The sequence below is a fragment of the Anopheles nili genome, chromosome 3 (assembly GCF_943737925.1).
Source record: "Anopheles nili chromosome 3, idAnoNiliSN_F5_01, whole genome shotgun sequence".
Classification (NCBI taxonomy): Eukaryota; Metazoa; Arthropoda; class Insecta; order Diptera; family Culicidae; genus Anopheles; species Anopheles nili.
The window spans coordinates 56872664-56892774 of NC_071292.1; the positions used below are offsets into that span (position 1 = coordinate 56872664).

The window sequence follows — 20111 nt, forward strand, 5'->3', positions numbered from 1 at the left end:
TTCGAACTAAACCCAAACGAATGCCTGCTCTGTGGTCAGGGTCTCCACTGGAAACGGAAGCGATTGACAAATCGCACTCACAGTTTATCGCATTTCGCTGTCATGCGGTAGCGGGCGTTAATAATTATAGGGCTATTGGTGATCGCCGTTACTGATCACTTTGCACGTGTCGATTTACGGTTAAAAAAAAGATACATGTGCTTGATGGTAGCCCGCTAAGCCATGAGCTCAACATTTAACTCAATGTCATCGGTTGGAGAAGAGCAAACTCGTGTTTGAATTGATTCTTTACAGGTATATAATGTATTTCCATTTCCATCAATCGTCCACCTCGTCTGGGATGATCGTTTAGGCCATCGTTGGGGCGCAGTCACAGCTACCGCGCTAGTGACCACCGCGTTTTTTGAAGCACTCGCCGCTCTTCATTTTGTTGCAGAAGTTGGCTGTGGGCGGATAGAAAGGGCAACATTATTAAACCGTTCAAAAAATGGAAAACCATGGGTGGATGTACTGTTTTGCCACTTGTCTGCGGGACAATTATCCATCGTTTCCTTCAGGAGGCACATCATCAGTATGCCTGCGACTGGCGAACACTTCATCGATTGGCCGTGTTCCTGTATCTTGGTGCTCACAATGTCCACTTTCTCGAGACAGGTGTTGGCCACCGCGATCGCCTCTTCCTTCCAGTCCTCGCTTAAACGGTTGGCGTACTCAAGCACCTTCTCCTTCACAAGGTCCTTGCCGTTCATCACGCCGATGGACTCCAGCTGACACTGGATTGGGCACTGCACGAGAAAACGGGCGCGTTCAATCCCCACTGATATCCTTGCGCAATAAGTGCATTGACTTTCGAACTCACCATCATTTTTTCATGCTTATTTGTCGCTGCTTCCGCGGCGGCGGAACAATCGGCTGCCCCGTCGAGCGGGATGATCGATTCCACCTGGCAACACTGAGCCATTTCATCTACCTAATTGAGCACAAGTTGTGAGAAAGGATTACGCATTGTGGGCGGAGGATCGCTTCAGGATCGGCCTTACTCTATCGTTTAGACCTTCGCAATCGGGATCGGCGGCGGCCAGCTGCGAGATGGAATTAGTGTTAGGGAAATGATACACCTATAGTATCCTTTTAGTCCTTCCATCGCCTACAGGATCTTACCAGGAAGCACGCTAGCAGTACGGCTGGAACCACAAAGCGTTTCAACTGACCCATGGTGAATGAATGTCCCTTGTAAATAGTTACACACGAGTTATCAAGTACCCTGCAAAGACACGACTCGTCACTCGGAAATAGTGTTCATGGTCAGGTTTTTAACGCTTGTTTTATAGAACTCCGTCGAACGGTGACAAAACGGTTCCCGTTGCATTAATGAGTTCCGCCCACGAGCACGGATGCCGATAAGGAAGTCACGAAGAGACAGTGACTAATTCGTTTGGATTATATTTTTTAATACTCTTCCCTTGGGTATGGTTTTATTTTTTGACTCACGCTCATTATCGGAGCATGGCATGAACTCGTACAAAACGAATCGATATGTTTGCAGGTGACAATTATCATTTAAACAACGGAGTTGGAAAATAAAACGTGTTTATGAGTATTCGTTTGTGTTTTACTTTATAAATTGTATAACAAAACGTGTGTTTCAGTTTATGGAAGTTAAAAAAGATGTAATTGGTAATGGAAATAGTTAATTTTACTTTACTTTAATTCTTGATGCGAAATTTGTACAATAAAACGTGTCCTTTTCTGTATTTGAATGTATTTTATTTTAGTATACTTTAATTGGAAATAAGAACATTTACATCTCATTAGCTGAATGTATTTTATTATATTTTATATTACGAAATTAATTGAATAATAAAACATATTTTGTTACAATATTTAAATGTATTTTACATTAATTATAACCATCCCAACTATCGAAATCACGGTTGAAAAAATGACGCATAAAGGCTTCCCGCGCAGTACATTTACATCTCATTATCTGAATGTATTTTATTATATTATAAACTACGAAATTAATTGGATAATAAAACATTTTTTTTACAATATTTAAATGTATTTTACATTAATTATAACCATCCCAACTATCGATATCACGGTTGAAAAAATGACGCATAACGGCTTCCCGCGCGCATAAATCGAGAACGCGCGCGAACCTCGTTTTTCGTCTTTTCGGCGCTCGCACGAAATTGGCCCAAATCAACTACACATTTTGTCGAAGTAACAGGAGCGCAGGGTTTTAGCAGGTAGCTACGACAAACGCCGCGATCGGCAATGCGCGAGAAAGAGAGAAACGATAAGCCGGTATCGGCTCGTCACCGATGAGCGAGAGCGCACGTCAAGAGAGCGAGAGCGCAACAGGCGGATGGCGCGTGAGCGCGACAGACGATGAGACGGCTAGCGGTATCGAGCGCACGCGAGATTGTGTGCGTGGGCCTACACGTGGTACCAGCCTAGTGAGACCTCCTCGATTCCATGCAACCCTAGTACTTTAGCAAATCCCGCAACGCGACCGAGCGCATTTTGGTTTTTCGCCGTTTTAGCGTTTTTGAGCGCGTTTGCGCGAGATGCTTGCAGCGGCTCGCGCGTGTGTCATCATGTCGGAATAAAGACAGTTTTAAGGCAAATCATGTTCATTAGCGTAACAGCAGCATTTATTTTCAAGATTCTCGATTATATGTGATACAAAATATATTTTTTAAACCATATTTCAGCCCCCCCCCCCCCCCCCCCCCCGTTAACAGTACGCAATGCCGCTGCGATGCTTGTTGCAGGCGATGCTTGCCGTCCAGCGGGACGCGGGACAATTCTCGAAGATCGTCGTGTCCAGGCAGATCTGCACCATCCGCCCGAGGGGACTGCACGGACTGTTGACCTGTTTGATCTCTTCCATGACGCGCCGCAATCGTATGGTGCAATCCTCGAGGGCCATACGTGCCACGTCCTGGAAGTCGGGTGGAAATGCATCCGTCAGGTGGTGCAGCTTGCTCAAATCGATATCGAACCCATTGATGCCACCCAGCGTCTCGTACATGCAGTTGTGCTGGCACTGGTTGTGATAAAACGATGTTCAAGATAACGTGCAAGTGGCGGTGCAATTGCACCGGATTACCAATTCGTAGAGAAGCGATCCTGGGTTATGATTGACCGATGCCGCCTCCTCACATTGCGTGTAAACGTCCGGGGGCACCAGCTGTTCCATTTTGCAACAATGTTCTATTTCGGATATCTTTTAAAAGAAAAAAAAAACACAGTCAAGCTCCAATGCCGTCAAGCTAAGGTACAAACACTCGAAGGTTGTCTGATTTACATTACTCCGTGGTATGCAGTTGTCCGAAGGCTTGAAAACAAATCAACAAAACCTATTAGTATCTATTCTTAGGCGCGCGAAAACACTGCTCGTACCTCGCACATGTAAATAAAATTCAAAATAAGCATGACGTTAAACACCTGAAGCAGAGTCATGTTGATCGCAACCGTTCACGCAGCTTACTATACTCGATTGGGTGCTAAATGGCAAAATATATACACTTTTCCTACCGGAAATTCAATTTGCTCAGGGGAAAATCAATTCCCATCCTTAGCTAACTGATTGATAACGGATGAATACATTTTAAATCGCATTTAATTTAAATAAGTATGCAGCATTGATCTAATATACATTGTCAATGACAAGGCCGGAAGGTAGCATTCATTTTAGGACAACACCGCAAATACATATCGCATTTAGCAACTCAAAATTATTTAGCCTTCCAGAACCATACGATTTCTGCTATTTTCAAATCTCTTCTGTCTGGTTTACGAAAGAAAACTTGCATAATTTGAAGCTAGCTAAGCAACGATGATAACTTACTAATAAACCAAATTATCTAAATACTTTTACATAGAGCTAATAGCAACCTATCTTTTTATAATACAATGGTTTCAATTTCCAAAACTAAAAATGAAGCGTTCCGTTTACTTGCGTATTTGGTGAATACAATTCGTTTGCTTTATTGATTGGACTACAAAATTAACGAGCGCTGGTTTTCATCGTTGCCATGTGTTTGTTCCCTGGTTGCTGTCGCCATCTTCATTCGCATGGCGGCGTTCCAGCCTTAACCATCTGGCAGATTTCACTCGGATTCCAGCGATCGGCCGGACAGTACCCGATCATCACCTGGCGTGTCACGCACATGTGGTACATGAACGAGAACGCACTGCAGCTGGACCCGATGCTTTGCACGTCCCGTCTGATATCGTCCTGAATGGAGGCGCACGAGGCAACGGCCCTTGCCACGGCTTCCCTGTAGGCGGGATCGAACGACGCATGGTACGAGTTGTACTTGGCCTCATCGACGTCCTCGTGTGCCGTCACCAAGCCCATCTCACGGTACTCGCAATCGATATAACACTGAGAAGGAAGCAAAGACCATTTCCATTAGATAAGCCGATCATACTTTTCCATTGCGTCGAGCGGTCTCCGATCTTACCACAACGAAATCTGTCGTACCCGGTGGAAACTTAGCGCTGACATCGTGGAAGCATTTCTCGGCAATGGCTTCGTCGAAGAACGGCTCCATTCTGCAGCATCCGTTGACTTCTCCGGCCTGAAAGAGAAAGGGATTTTTTAGTATCAGAAATTGACTTTCCTAGACCAAAATAATGCTTACATGCTTTTCCATATCTATGCAGTGGCCAGAGACATATTTCCATTCGTGTTGGAAGGCAAATAGAAGTAAACCGCTAACCAGTAGCGCGTAGTTCAGGTTGTACATGATGATAATGTATCCAGGACTATTCTGAAAATGGGCTTACCTTCCATGGGGGGTCTCATACTTATAAGCTTTCCATCGGTCTTCATCTAAACGAAGACATTGCGAATTGCTGTTGAACCAGAGTTTTTTTGAATACCAGCTGGAAAATTTATAATACGACGTAACGAAAAGTTTCGCATTGATTTAAACTCTGATCTCTCGATGGAAAAGCCCGATTTAGATACTCAATTTAAACTTAGTTCAAGCTCGGTATTGTTTTCGGTTGAGTTTCTTTCTGTTGTTTTAATTTCCTTATTTTTTTTACTTTCTTGCATGTTTTTTCAGGAGCATTCAATAGGGTAACGCATACTCATTCAAACAAAACTGATTTAAAAAATTGAGTAGCGATCATACAGCTGTAATCAAACACTTCCAACTGAGTCACCATCACGCATCGAGCATCCAGCTTATCTGGAGTTTCCCCAGCACCCAAAGGTAGGATGAATGCGCTCTGGTCGATCAGTATCACCACACGGTGGAAATGTCATGCGCAAACATGCATAATTTAATTGCCAGCTGTTGCAGCTGCAACTACGCGGTTTGCGCAATCGAAGTGCGAAACGGTTCTATCAGCTTCCTGCGATCGAATCCAGCACGCCACAAGGCCCCATAAATCACCCTGCTAGCGTTCGTCACTGGGTCAGTTTTCGTTTGAGCAAGCCTTGGACAGAATGTGTTGGTTGCGGATGTTCACCGCGGTGCTCGCCATCTTCGTGTTGGGAGCCACCGCAGACAGCGAGGAACTACTGCGTGGCAAAGAGCACTGCCTGCGGCACAACGATTTTCCCAGCCCGAACGAATGCTGCTCGAAGCCACAGTGGATCAACCGGTATGCGGTCCGAAGCTGTCGGTACATCCACGCCGAAGTAGACGGATACCGGTACGAGCGAGGTTCGGTAAGGATCAAGGATGTCACGTCCGTGTGGCACACTTCTAATCGAGATGTTTCGCCTCCGCGACAGTGTGCTGCAAAGTGTGGTCTGTTCAAAATCAACATCACGATGACGGATCGCATTCACCGGGTGCGTATTTTCCGGCCCAGGCTACAGACACGCGGTGTCGATCCGGCGTGGATCAATGTCGTGTTGAAGGCGCTTAGCTACTGCAAGCCAAAGGTAACACAGCTGCAGGGTCGTCATGTGCGCACGAACGAGGAGATGGAGCAGTGTGAAATCGCTGAAGAGATCTTCGGCGATTGTGTGCAGGCGCAAATGTTCATGGTAGGAACAAACACTACACCCGCACCAAAAGCACAAGGTTTCAATCCGTATTCTTCTTCTACTTCCACCTTTGCAGCATTGTCCACAGACGACCTGGATCAGCTCAGGCACGTGTGACTCCATGCGGGAGTTGCTGGCATCGGGTTGCCCGTACAAAACGCTTGGCGATGTGATCGTACTGAACGACGAGGGACACGTGCGAGACTACCGACCACTGGATGACGAATACGATCGTCCCTATCATAGCGGTGGACATGGAGAAAATCCCCGGTATGATGATGAGTACGATCGTCGGGATCAGAGAAACAACAATCCGCGTCGAAACGATGGAACCTACGGAGACACGGATGATGGATACGTCGTATAGTAAACGTTTCGTATGATGCATTTTGTTCGAAATCCAAGTATGCGCGCAATGTTGTGTGAAAAGTTGCACGCAATGCAGCTTCTTCCATGATCAAGCTGAACAGCAAGAAAAGTGCCGAGAATATAAACTAATGTGCTGGTGGAGTTTACCTAAATTTTCTCTCTCGCTTACTTGAGACTTTCCCTTATTCGGCAAACATTAACCTATCCTAATACAGTCGACTAGTACCTGGTACAGATTAAATTTGAGTGTTTTTTTTTATTATTTTAAATTATTTGTCAATTACTTGCCGGTGAGTTTGTGTGTTAGCCATCACCAAAGAGCCACCCACCGGAAGGTGCGCACTTAGTAATGGTCGCAGTAACGACACATACTACCGGCAAGCTCCGTCAGCCTAAATGTAACACCGTGTTGGGTTGCACTGTCTCGCTAACTATAAATAACGTCAACACTATATTTACAAACCGCTACCTATGGATCGCGAAATCGTAATCGCACCGCTGGCAAATACTTAAAATCATGCTGTCTGATTCGGTCGCTCGCTACGAAATATTACAGAGGTTGAGTGCGTGAATGGTGTAAGTGGAGAAAACGATCCGGTCTGTCTTACAAAAGATAAAATAAAATAAAACACATATCTTCCGACTCGTAAACGATGCTGCTAAAACGTATGACTAAGCGCAGGTACAGATAATACAGATTAAACCTATCTTACATAAACGCATACATTCGCTAACTCGCGCTACTAGATACCTAGCCCTAGCGGACGACAGCCGCCATGAGATAAGTCGTTAAGCTCATTCGCACATGTTCGTTCATTCATTCGGTGAGGTAGTCATTTCGTTCGGGCTGCCTTACAACGCTACGTGGAGGGGGCGATCGTGCATTACAATTTGTACTTCCTACTTTTACCGCTATTTACACTAAGCGCCTTTGTTGCATTCGTTGCAGTTCATCTCCTCTCCGACGGATCACCCCAGGATGGTGGGGTGATCGAAGGCAGTGATCAGAGGGCAAATAAATATCGGCTGCCACACCGGCGGGGATGTGAACTAGAACGAAGCTGGCGTTTCGCCGCAGTTAAACCTCACTGCCGATGGTGGGAGGCTCGACTGTTCCTCCTCCATATACTACCTACAAATACTGGGTCTGGATTTACATCTTGAGTTCGAATGGAAGATATTCGCTTGTCACTTTTACGCTCGGGAGTATTCACAGGTGACTGTGCTGCATTACATTTAAACATCCCTTTTTCACCACTTCTCTCACTCTCGCTGTAATATCAGTTTTTTTTTCTTCCTTAAACAAACGATAGAGGCAAATAAATATTTCGTACATGATCTTACGCAACACTATACACCTAAGGGTTTAAACGCACGCGCGCGCACATGTTCCTCTTCAGTCTAGGAGGGGTTCAACGAGCAACACTGCACAGGTACTGGCGCGACACGTACACTGGAAGAAAAAAGGGCTGAACGATGGCAGCTCCACAGGCCATCTAGTAGTCATTGGGCAGTGCCGCTGACGATCGAACCCTCTCCCAAGAGGATGCTGGGACGCTCGGAAAATGCGGAATACAAGGTAAGTGATCATTGGAGGGCAACAGTAGTAGGTCGCGGGAGTGGGCACTTAACGCTTAAGTACGATCTTTTGGCTTGTTTTGGAATGATGAAGCCGACGTCCTGCGGCACGGTCCATATCTCCACCCCCGCCCAAAGAATTGGGGGTGGGAAAAATGGGGCTGGGGTGGTTCAATTTTCTCTCTCTCTCTCGCTCGCGCTAGCTGTCTATCTCACTCTTAGTTATGTTTCGGCTGACGATGAGCTTCGCCTCGCTACGTCACCTGCTGCGTGAGCAAATTAACCAGCTCGGCCTGGTCCATGTTGTTGAGCGTCTGCATGTCGACCCCGAGAGCCGTCGCCACCGCGTCCATGTCGAGCCCGAACGAGGCCAGCAGCTCGAGGAACTTCATCTCCTCGCCCGTCAGCGGGTTCGTAAGCGTCGGGCAGGAGTGATTACACTGCGGCCAGCTACATCGCTCCAGCAACCGCAGCGAGCACTTCTTTGGTTCGGCAATGTTCACCGCCTGCGGTGCTCGATTCCGACCGCCTCCGCCGCCGCCGCCACCACCGTTCCGTGCCTTCCGGTTGCGATTCCGGTGGCCATTCAGCCGCTTTTTGTTCTGGTTGCGCAGTTTGTGAGGCGTCTGGTCGTTCGATTGCGCTGGCTGTGGCGAGTTCAGAGTTTCCAGTTCCAACTGCTGTTGCGGCTGGTGCTGCAGCTGCTGTTGGGCCGGATGGTGGCGATGGTTGTTGTTGCGCTTCGGTTGATTGAGGTGACCGGGGTTGCCGGGGTGATTGCCGTTGGGATGATTAAGCGTGATGGTAGTACTATTTTTTGGCGATCGTTCTAGGTTAGGAACTTTCGTTGTGTCGGTCGTCGAGCCGGCGATTGTGACCACGGCCGGACCGGCACCGTTCGACTTGCCATTGCCGTTCTGCTTCTGACGTTGGTTCTGCAACTTGCGCCGTTCCTGCCGCCGTCGCTCTCGTTCTTCTTTGGTAAGCTTCGGACGGGGCGGCCGTTCCGAGGGCGACGACTCCGGGTTCGCCGGATCGACAGCCTGTTTCTGCTGCTGCTGAAGTTGTTGTTGATGAAGCTGTTGTTGCTGTTGCTGAAGCTGTTGTTGCTGTTGCTGGAGCTGTTGTTGCTGAAGCTGTTGTTGTTGCTGTTGCTGAAGCTGTTTGTTCTTCCGACGGGCGCCATTGTGCTTGCGGTGCAGCTTTTGCGGGCTCCGATTGATCGAGCGCCACTGAGACTGACGTTCATCGACGTTTGCCTGCTCCCAGCACCGGAGTGCGTCCGCGAGCGAGATATCATCGATGCGAATCTTCATCCAGTCGCGTTTGGTCAGCACCGAGTGCCCAATGCACGAGGGCGCGAATACCGCCGACACGTTGTTGAGTGATTCTCGCAGCGCACCACCCATATCGTGGATGTAATCCCACTGTTGGGGTGTTACTGGTGCTCCAACACTGTCCGCTCGCATCTGCGCCTCATCGAACAGCCATTGGAACACGAACAGCGGAGCTAAAGCGAAGAAAAAAAAATGCAGTCAGCAAGGAACCGTTCTCTATTCAGAAACCATGCGGTTGCTTACATTTCAACGTGTTGTAAAGCCGATACCCGAAATAGCATCGCCACGGTTCCTGAGGGTGTTCAGCCACACAAGCCTGCGGTAGGGCGCCATCCCACATTTTCCAGCCCTGCCGGACGGCTTCGGAAGCTGCGACCGCACCGGGTGTGTACGGTTCCCGATCGAGGAACCATCCGGAATCGCTTACACCTCGTACGCTTACTTTCAGACCTACGGATCACGACACACGATTAGAAGGAATCTGCCTGTAGAGATCTCGATACGGGGGATTCTTTTCCCTCGGCTAACTTACCTCGCTCATTCTGCAGAAACGTGCGCACTTTGTCCAGGTTCAGCATCACGCCTAAACCACCAGCCGACGAGCCGGCCATCAAAAGGTCTGCGCCCTGAGAATGCCCTAACCCCAGCGGCACCAGATCCGACATCACCTGGCGCACGATGAGCGATCCCATGAACCGCAATCCGTCTCGCGTATCGGGCCGGATTTTAGTACCACTCCACGAGTCACTGCTGCAGTACGGCACGAACACGTGATTTGCGTTATACCAGTACGGATTTTCGGATGGCAATGCGGACAGTAAACCACCAACTGCAAAAGAGACATAGAATCGAAGGTAAGAGGTTGTAAAAAAAAGGTCCTTTTTTGGCCTAATGAGCAACTAGCCGACAAACTCACCATCACGCGTTTCTGGCCACTGCACCGAGGTCATGAGATGGCGCTGCTTAAGCCACCGCGTTCGGCACGACTTGTGATCGTAGCAATGCCAGCCACCCTCGAAGAACACCACCCATCGGCGGGAACCGGGCGATTTCCGCAGGTAAAAGCCGGCCTGCGAGCCATCGTTACAGGTGACGGTTCGGTTGGAGAGGAACACGCGCTTCAAGAGCGGTGGTTGGGTGGCCATCGCGTTGTAACCACCATTCCCGTGATGTCCCGGCTGCCGGTGATTGCCATATGCGTCCAACCGCTGGATAGAGTTGCTCTCGATGGAGATGTTTGACCGGTGGTGCCGGCTGTGCGGGTGATTCGGGGAGTTTACGTTGACCGATCGACACCGAACGGTGGGAAGGATCGCGTACGCCACCAGAAGGACCAACACTGTCGCCTGAAATCGGAGTTGAGAACGAAAACGCGAAGAAATCGGTGAGTGCGTTACGTCCGAGAAACGAGAGACTACAACGATCGCGTAAGCGACGAACGTCGATCACGAATTTACGAAAATCAATATGAAGCATGGAAAATACTCAATGATTAGAAAATAAACCTCGCTTTAGAAGATGCATTTGGTTGCTCTAAAAAGGTAACGAGTGTTTGGAAGTGTACGTAGACATTTTTAATCAGCTCGTTTTCGTCGAAAAGGAAAACCCCATTGGTGCCACCGGATGTGGCGATTGCTGCAAATGCACCTCAGCTGGTGGTGTGGCAGTTTTCAACGCTCCCCCGTCGGCCCAAGACCGGGAACATCTGCACACGCTGCGTGCTACCCCCGGGCACTCGAGACCCAGTCGGTACACAACAAACGAAATAGCGGAGGGCTATCAATCCGTGCCGGCCTGTCTGCGGGAAACTCAATCGCGCCGGTACACATCTCGGCGGTGGATGAAAACTCGGCGAAAACCCCAGGATATCCTCCTGCTGGCTGCCGCTGAAATTCTTCCAAATCAGAACACCGGAGAGAGAGAGAGATAGAGGGAGAGAAATTAATCCGACTACCGTAAGGCGGCTTTTCAGGCGGGCCGTCCTCCGGTAGCAGACGCCATCGGACAATAAATCAATCTTCACGCGCACCCCACGAGGGCCTCCACACAGGGAAGGCAGTCGAAGGCCGGCCGCCTAAAGGCCGATCTTGCCGCTGCTGCTGGTGCTGGGTCCGCCCCAGGGACCGGACATAAACAAACGATTAATTTACCTCTGTTCGTCTGTCTTATCTTTGCCCACTCCAATTTATCTACTCTCCCGCTGATCGCGAGACGGCGGTCTTTGGCGGCCGCAGGTCCCGGATCAAAGAGCCCGGCTCCTGGCTCCGTTGGAGTGGCGGGGGATGAGGATCTTTCAAGTGCGGAGGCAAATCCGGTGGATCGTCGAAACATGGAGGATCGGAAAGATCACGACACGGATCAGGATCGGAGGCGCATCAGGACGCCTCGCCGCGGGTAAGCCGAAATGCGTGTGTGTTTGTGCAGGAACCCCCAACCGGCGAAAAAACGAGCCGGTTGGCTTCAGGTGAAGGTGGTGAAAGAAATCAAAATAAACAACTGTGGCCGCCACTTCGGGAAGGGTTTTCGCGCAGCCAAACTCACCCTCGGTGGGAGGAAAAAGGAACCACACGGTGCCGGTTATGGAAGGGGGGGGGGGGGGGAGGGGGTGGTTGGAAGCGTAAGGGCAATGTTTATAAATCGCCTATCGCCCTCCCCAGACAGGTAATTAATAATACCGACAGACCGTTCGGCGGTAGTGTGCGCCATTCCATTTGTTGATCCGGTTGCGTCGTCGCCGTCTGACCCCGGGGGTGCGTGTGTGTGTGTGTGTAGTGGAGTGGGTGTGAGGGGAGCAACACTCGGTAGACACGGCGGGAGCGCAAACAAACACACGCGTTATCGGGAGTTGGGGTGGATTCCTGTTTACCAACCGTCTGACGTGCTGCTGCTACCGAAGGTATTTTTGTGTGCCTCTTTTTTTTGTTGTTGCTGTTTTGTTTGTTTGTACACCGGAATTGGAACACGCTCTGGCACGTCCTCCCACCCACCCTGCGAGAAGGACATCTCGAGTGAGGTAGCGTAATTCAACCCGCTACACCCGTAAGTGGCGTTAAAGCCCGACAAACAAACGGCCCCACTTGGAGGTGTTCTAATTTAACGCAGTGTCGGTGGCCTCGTGGTGACTGTTGCAGCATGCCCCATGCAGATGCAACGTTCAGGTTTCATCCTTCTTCCATTTCAGCTGCGTGGTACCCCCTGTTTCACGCGGAGATCACCCCATCGCACCTGGATCTCGACGCGATCTTTTTTGAGCGATGGATACATGCGCTTCTGTGCCGGGGTGGTGTTCGCAGCGGCAACCCCAACGCAAGAAATACCGAAAACAAAAAGGCGGCAACTTGGAGCTGAGGATGAGGATGAGAAACAGAAAGAGAGAGAGAGAGAGATCCGACGGCGAGAGGGCAAAATGATCGAAACGGTCTCGCGTCTCGGTCGAGTTCCGCCGCCCTCTGGAAGCACTATATACAGCCCCCGGGCCAGTGGCACCAAAACGCGCAGACTCGAACGCGAAGGATAGACTGGAGGGGAGAGGGAAACCGGTGGCCGTGGGGGGGGGGAGCACCGAAACCGAAACATAACAAACCGAAGATCAAAGAAAAATCACCGACAAAATAACACTCGACCGGCACCCATACCAGCAGGCGATGTGCCTCGAGCCCAGGCAGGATGTGGAGGGGGGGAGGAGGAGTAGAGGAAGAACCGACGGAGAGAAACAAGAAAAAGAAGAAGAAGTGAAAAGAGGAAGGAAGAACGGACGGCAGGCTCCTCAAAAACCGGCCAGCCCGCCGTAACCGTGGCCGGCGTTTCGTGTAATGGGTAAGGGGCAGGGGGGGGAGTTGGATGGCGCGAGAGGAGTGGAAAAGGTAGCGGGGAATCCCTTCCGTCTTCCCGCATCGATACCGGGCCGCCCGGAGGGGGGGCAGGCAGCAAAAGGGTTTCGCGACGGAGAGCGATTCTCTCGTTGCGCGGGTCAAACTTTTACACTAGCCCAAGCGCTGAACGCGGGCACGTAAACGCGCGATGCCACCGTTCGCCGGTGCGCTGCTGTCACGCACGCGCTTTGCATCGGGATTGTTGTTGTTTTGCTTGCGAGTTTTCTCTCTCTCTCTCTCTCTCACACCGTGGGTGAAGGGTGGCTGGCGCCGGATGGGTTTAACAAAAGACAAAAAAAAAACAAAAAAAAAAAACGGAAGCCGCGGAAACGATCGCGATCGTTGTATGGTATGTGTGCCATTAGATGGTACACGCACTTTTCCATCCTCACGTGGTGCTCTCTGTGCACACGCGGCGAGGTTGTATTGTGTGTTATTTTTATCCTCGCGCTAATCAACACCGCTGCTGGTGTTGTTTGGCGGTTTGATACGATGCCCAGGAACGAGCACGATTATGATCGATCGCTCGAACGATTGATGGCACCACGTGGCGTGAAGTGAGATAAATGCAATGAAGGCTATTTTTGGAATGTCTTTCGGCTGCTTTTAATACGTTAAAAATGTAACACACAAAAAAGACACTAAAATGTGCAATCGTGATACCACAACCTGCAGCCTGCCCGCATCCAGTGATGTAGCAGGGAAAAAAAATGATCCCAGCTTGGAATGAAACATTCCAAAAAGAGTACCAGGAGACCGTCGGGCAGCTTCTCTTGTCGGTGGCAAAAATCCACCCGACAGCTTGCTTCTTTTGTCCGTGCCGTCCCTGTTTTGTTCCCTTCAACCGTACACCTTTTTGTACACCTTTTTTCCCCGCACTCGAGATTTGCATTCGCACCTAAGAAGACACAAAAGAGAGCCAAGGACGAACGCGACGAAGCAGGAAGGCGGCCAGACACGCGAGTGTGCCCGCGAACGATCCACGGAGCACACCACCAGCAGCAGCAGCAGCAGCACCCGCGGTCGGGTTGGGTGCTTTTTTATTGTAAAGCTAAAATTGCACGTAAATTACATACATTTGCACGACCCTGACCGTATATTAGCGCGCGGCCGAGATGCAGTTTTGCATCCCTTCCCGGTTGATTTGCCGGCTGCTCGAGCCCACGGCGGCCCACGTCCGGAAACTTCTGCAAATCCTCCCAGCAGCGCCCCCAGTAGCACGAATTCTGTTTATGAAATTGCCGACACTCTCGACCCGCCAGCTCGCACCATTTGCATTTACGCGTGCACTTCCCGGGGAAGCTGTTTGCAGGGCGATGGACAGGAGCGGCAGGATTCCATCCCACCGGGACACATCAACGGTGGGCCCCTCTTTCGGGTCGGCAAAAGTTAAAGCACAAAAGCGGACCGCCGTTCCGCGTGAGCGTGAGCAAAAAAAAAAGAAGAAGAAAAAAGGGCCCAACAACAACAGGTGCAACCAACAGTATATATGCATGCCTTCTTTGAAGCTTCCGCCGCCGGACTTGATGTGGTAGGATCGAACGGGGCGAAGGATCTTCTTTGCCAAATCGGTTTCCTTCGCGTGCGCCTTCGCCGTTCATCTTGCCGCGTGCGAGCATCAACTCCACATGCCTGCCTGGGCTGTTGAAGGTCCATTACATGGTCAGCCAGCCGCATTTGTTGGCTCGCGTGCTTCGTGGACCGGATCGCCGGATTTAAGGACGAATCCGGTGGGGCGAAAAAAAAACAGACAAACCTTCCGTTGAGCTTCTCGAATTTTTATGGAGTCCTTTTGGCCCACCGGCAAACCAAATTGGCGATCAATTCCGTCACTCCAAGTGCACGGTGGCACTGACAATGTCGCACTAAGCGCCACTCAGCTGCATCTGGCGCGCGCGCAGGTAAATGCAAAATAAATGCACCACAAAACAATCACAAGTGCACAGCACCTGTGGGTTAGCTGCTGGGGATGGGACAACGTTAAAACGCGTGCGCCAACGTGCGATTAATCGTCTTATAATTGGCCACCCTCTCCCGGGCTCGAGCTGTCGGTAATTATAATGTAATTTAAATAATTTTCCATTTAATTAATAGCTGTCAGGGGTGCAACCATCGCGCGCGCGTTGTTGTTGTTGGGAGCCCTTCTCGGTCGAGGTTGCCTCTCTCACAAGGATGCTAGCGCGAAAGCGCGTGGCGTGACAGATCAAAGCAAACTGCGATTCCTTTGGGCCAACGACCACAGCCACATCTGCGACACCGACGCCGGGAGTGATTGCGCCAGTTCGTCGGCCCGTTTTTGCGCGCTGGACGCGCTTCGGAACCTTTGGGCATCACGCGCACGCGTAGCACGCCGACCGTACATGGCCGTTGCATGTTTTTATTCGCCGCTTGGCTTTATTTACACGAGCGAGACACCCCAGGGATTCTCCCTGACGCGCTCGGGATCGTTTGATCCTCCCGGGCGCGGAATGCATTTCGCTCGGGAACATTAAAACCCAAAGGGGGAAAAAACATCAAAGAGCATTGCACGGCCCCGTGCGAACGGTAAATTTCAAAGGAGAACTCTGTCTGTGCACGCACACGCGCGTGTGTGTGTGTCTGTGTAAGATGATCTTCGTTTGAATACTCAAAAATTAACCGGACCGTAGCTCGAAGGGCGGGCCGTCTTTTCCTTGAAATGTGTAGAGCTCCATTCGAATGATGTCCTTAAATTTGCACACCCCGAGGATTGCTGCAATTTTGCACTCCCAAAATAAATTTAGACCTTTGCAGTCAACTGGCTGTTGGTAAGAAATTCCACATAATTTCGTGTTGATTAAACCTCTAATCGATGCGCCGCACCAAAAAAGACTACTAAAGGACCAATAGTGCGTGAGATATTTTTGTTTTTTCGCTACTCTACTGTCCTCCCCCCCAAAAAAATGGGAAAAACTCCCGATCGTCACGCGCCTCCAGATGGAAACTTTGTAAAGAGCTTTCGCTTCTCGCTCGCACGTTTCTCTGCTCCCTTTGTTTTTTCGGGTGCTGGACCCATCTCGAGCCACGCATAAGTAGATATCGTTGTACGGTCGGTGGGCGCACGCGCTTGTCTCGGCCGCGCGATCTTGTAATCAAACGGTGCCGCCGACAAAAAGCAAGCATTCGGTGGACCCCGCCCAAGAGGTGTGAGAAAGGGCTCTGGTGGGGGGTGGGGAGAGGGGGTGGAGGCCCGGATGGGACGCATTTTTCGGTGCGCATCAAGATTGCGCGACCGGCGGGCCATCCCCTAAAGGTTTCCGGTTTCAGCGCACGCGAAAGAGCGAGAAGATCACTCCACAAAAAGGGCTCCGAGCGTCGGCACGGGCATGGGGTCGTCTGGTTTTCTCTCTCTCTCTCTCTCTCTCTCTCTCTCTCTCTCTCTCCCTTGCAAGGGACCCTCCCGTCCACCCTTTCCCACCCACTCATAAACCTTGCTCCCTCTTACAGAAGGGGCGCCATCGACCGATCGCCGCCGATCGATTGGGAAACGGTTGTCAACTAGCGCTAATGATCACACACTGCCGCCGCCATAGTCGCGCGGATTTTAATTGAAACATCCTGCCGACGACCACGACAACGACGACGCGCCTTGGTCGAGCGAAAAGGGCCCACCACCACGGGCATGCGCGGCGAGTATCGTTAATCATAATCCGCCCGCCCCTCTCGGGAGAGACCTTGGCGGAGGGTGAAGAATTATGGGTGGTGGGGGGTGTTGGGAGGGGGGGAGAGGCCATGCGGCGCATCGGATCAGATGGTAATGGCGGAGAGCTCGCGAGCGAACTCGTGCCCTGGACCTCAAACGATACGACGATCTCGTTTGGTTCCAACCCAGCCTTGCTTTGCCTTACCTGCCCTGGTACGTCCCCCAAAACCCCACCGGTTGGCGGTCCCTTTTTGATCTGGCGGGCCCGCCGACTTTCCCGTACCTGTCCCGCGCGCGAACCGGCCGGCCAAAGATCAAAGGGTTTCGTTAATTTTTCCTTTTTTGCACGGCAGCTCGTTGCGGTGGCGTGCGCGCACGTGCCCTCGCATCACGCCGTCCTTTTCTCTTTCTCTCTCCCACTCTCTCACTCTCTCGCTCTCACTCTCTCTTTCACTCACGCCACGCCACAGTTTCCCTCTTCTGGGTCTTTCGCTGGCTCGGAATCGGTGCGCGCCGTCTCGCTCGCTTTTGGGCGCATTTTTCCAATCGATCAATTTCATGGAGCCGCGGTTCGCTCAAAGCAAAGCAGAAGAAGAAGAGACCGATGCGGGGCAGGGCGAGACGGAACCAAAGGCGCACCGAATCGTAATGGCGAGAGCCCCAGGATGGAGAAGAAAAAGCACGGAGAAGAAAATGGTGAAAACCGGCAGCCGCCGCAACAACAAATCGGTAATTATTTCAGCGGAATCGAATCCGCGACCGATTTTGCGGCTCCCGAGCGCGCGGAAGCCACAGCCATCGCCGCCGACGGAGATTGGGCTGGGTTGGGTTCGGTTGGGGAAAGGCGTGGAAAGGCCTCTCCTCCTTTCCCCGGTGCAGTGCCTCAACCTGCTCAACGAGCCCACGACCGGGCGGGCGCGCGCGCGCCATCGCAGCACACACAAAAAAAAGGAAAGGGAACATCATTAATGATATAATAATGATAGTAAACTGTACCTGAAATTATACATAATTTAGTAATAAGTGACCGGCCACGGTGGTGGTGGTGGTCGGGGTTGGCGCGCACGCCCGGCATCTTCACTTTTCAAAGGCCTACCAGCCGCTCTTACTCTGCTGCCCGCTCTGGCTGTAGGTGTTGCGAAGCCGAGTTGATTGCTGCTGGCTGCCGCCAAAAGGCGGCAGTTGCAGCTTTAAACCTCCTCACGGCCACCACCGCAGGGGGAGTGGAACCATTTTAGAACGATTTCTGCACGATGAGGATTTTCCACCCGTTAGGGTGTATTCGTTTTTTCTCCCCCCCAAAAAAAATAGCTATAACCGACCGGTGGTGTGGCTTTCTTGTGATTCCCAGCCACAGTCACCACGCGGAAAAGCGTACATCAAAATAAACAACTCGATTGCGATCGTAAAGCGAGGGTGGACTCATTGGCAGTCCTGTGGGGGTGGCTGAAAAGGTACTTCGGACCAAAAAAAAAAACACCACACACATCGCCTGCTGATGGTGCAATGATTGGCGTCGTCGGCAGTAGCGCGAAAAAGGGCAGCTCCAGCGATAAAAACCCATGCGCCACACGCACGCTTGGCGAAGAACCTGGCGGTTTGTTTGATCTTGGGCACCTTATCATGGGTTCGGTGGCCCCCAGGCGATCCAGACGCACAACCTTGCTCCCGCGCAACCCTTATACGCACGCAACATAACACATTCCGCGCCGTCATTGCCACGTGGGTGTGAATTGGATGCAATCGACGCGAGTTGTCTCGGTCCTCGGCCACCTGTTCCGGTGTTGAGAGGACTCATGGCCGCAGGTGAGTCCTAACCGCAATGGTCAGGAGGGATGCTCTAAATTTAACCAGCAAACGGGTGGGTTTTTTTGGCGCAAATTTGGGCACTACATTCACTTACCAGTGCCGTCCCGTGGGTGCTTTGTCGACAGTAGAACGCCATCGCTATGGGCGGAGAAAATTGTTTCTTCTGCTGCAACGCTCACTGGATCTTGTCTCGAACTTGACACCACGACGGTTTGGTGCTTGAGATGTTTTGTTTGAGATTTATCGCCTCTCAAAGCATTACACACGCGATCGCACACGCACGCACTATCGCCGGTTTTGGCGATTTTTCCGGACAATGTATTTTTATGTGTATTGCTTATCCTTGCTCCTTCGCTCACTTCGTGCACTTATTTGCAACGATCCTTGGGGACCCTTCGAACAGCGTTTAGTTAGAGAGAGAGAGAGAGAGACTGCGCGCTCGCACGTGTTGAGAATTATTTTTCTGGATAACCTTAGCCAACAGGCTTCCCAAAGCCACACGACACCTTCTGGTATACTTCGAGACACTTTTCACAGCATCCACCACCTGCGTACCCGTTGGAATCACCCTCGGTGGCCATTCGAAGAAAACACACCACCTAACAGCTAAGCACGCCCCACGGTGTAGTGATGGCGGGTTTTTTCGCACACTCGAAACCACCCTCAAGCATGCTAGCTTAGATCGGTTGCTATGGTGATGCGACAATTACCACTTCACGTTTTCTTTTTGTTTTACGACACCCACATTCAACACCGTCGTTTTGATTGGTGATCACACAACACTAGAGCTGCTTGGGAAATCATCCTTGCCATAGATCTACCTTTAAAGCGCGCACCGGAGAGTACGAAGGAAAAGGTTCCCTTTTTGCAATGTAATACCACGATATACCGGCTAGTGGACCAGCTTGCCTTTAGAGGAAGCAATTTTACGAAAGCATCGAAGTATCGATCATTTCCTCGCGGGATGCTGGATGCTGTTTTTCCTTCTCGTAACAATTTTTCACTGCACCAAGCACTCTCACTTATACCTTTCGATCCTGCTCCGCGCGATCGTAGTCGCAAGGACACTTTGTGAGTTATGTGCGTTTTTATTTTTTCTTCAGATTTCTCGAGCCACAAATAACGCTCCGAAAAGCGCGACACGCGGAACACACCACGGGGCAGGTTGTGGCAGCCTCTGCCGGACGATGAAACACACTGAAATTCCGCTTCAGAAGCGAACCTCACATCTCACCCGGTCGACGGACGGTTGGAAAGTGCGAGCGAACCGCCGCCTCTGGAAGCGGCCGTCCGTCCGTTCGGGGGCCCGTTTTATGCTTCTTCGGGTGCCGTTTTCGCTCGTCTCGCGCTCTTCTCGCACAACGGGAGCGTAACGCTCTCGAAACGGTCAACGAAGGCCCGGGTCCCGGGTCCGGAGAACGAGGAAATTGAACATGGTTGGTTCTTGCTGGGGCTTTTCCGCT

General features: G+C 51.0%; 4 protein-coding genes across 4 annotated transcripts; 1 reads left to right on the forward strand and 3 right to left on the reverse strand.

Moving 5' to 3' along the window:
* Positions 1-285: 285 nt before the first annotated feature.
* Positions 286-1283, reverse strand: LOC128726093 (uncharacterized). Its single transcript, XM_053819882.1, has 5 exons — positions 1162-1283; positions 1041-1082; positions 860-970; positions 512-785; positions 286-443 (listed from the first exon to the last, which is right to left on the reverse strand). Exons 1-5 carry the CDS (start codon positions 1213-1215, stop codon positions 385-387), a joined length of 540 nt encoding a protein of 179 aa, XP_053675857.1. The 5' UTR covers positions 1216-1283; the 3' UTR covers positions 286-384.
* Positions 1284-2743: 1460 nt separating this feature from the next.
* LOC128724667 (uncharacterized) lies at positions 2744-4670 on the reverse strand. Its single transcript, XM_053818388.1, has 4 exons — positions 4659-4670; positions 4479-4595; positions 4109-4399; positions 2744-3055 (listed from the first exon to the last, which is right to left on the reverse strand). The coding sequence occupies exons 1-4, from the start codon at positions 4668-4670 to the stop codon at positions 2744-2746; spliced, it is 732 nt and encodes a 243-aa protein (XP_053674363.1).
* A 797-nt stretch (positions 4671-5467) lies between these two features.
* On the forward strand, positions 5468-6569 carry LOC128725818 (uncharacterized). The gene is made up of 3 exons (XM_053819590.1): positions 5468-5698; positions 5765-6022; positions 6099-6569. The coding sequence occupies exons 1-3, from the start codon at positions 5474-5476 to the stop codon at positions 6387-6389; spliced, it is 774 nt and encodes a 257-aa protein (XP_053675565.1). The 5' UTR covers positions 5468-5473; the 3' UTR covers positions 6390-6569.
* Positions 6570-8223: 1654 nt separating this feature from the next.
* On the reverse strand, positions 8224-18784 carry LOC128726143 (palmitoleoyl-protein carboxylesterase NOTUM). The gene is made up of 7 exons (XM_053819932.1): positions 18743-18784; positions 12724-12726; positions 10223-10652; positions 9839-10135; positions 9550-9756; positions 9089-9479; positions 8224-8989 (listed from the first exon to the last, which is right to left on the reverse strand). The coding sequence occupies exons 1-7, from the start codon at positions 18782-18784 to the stop codon at positions 8224-8226; spliced, it is 2136 nt and encodes a 711-aa protein (XP_053675907.1).
* Between the last annotated feature and the right edge of the window lie 1327 nt (positions 18785-20111).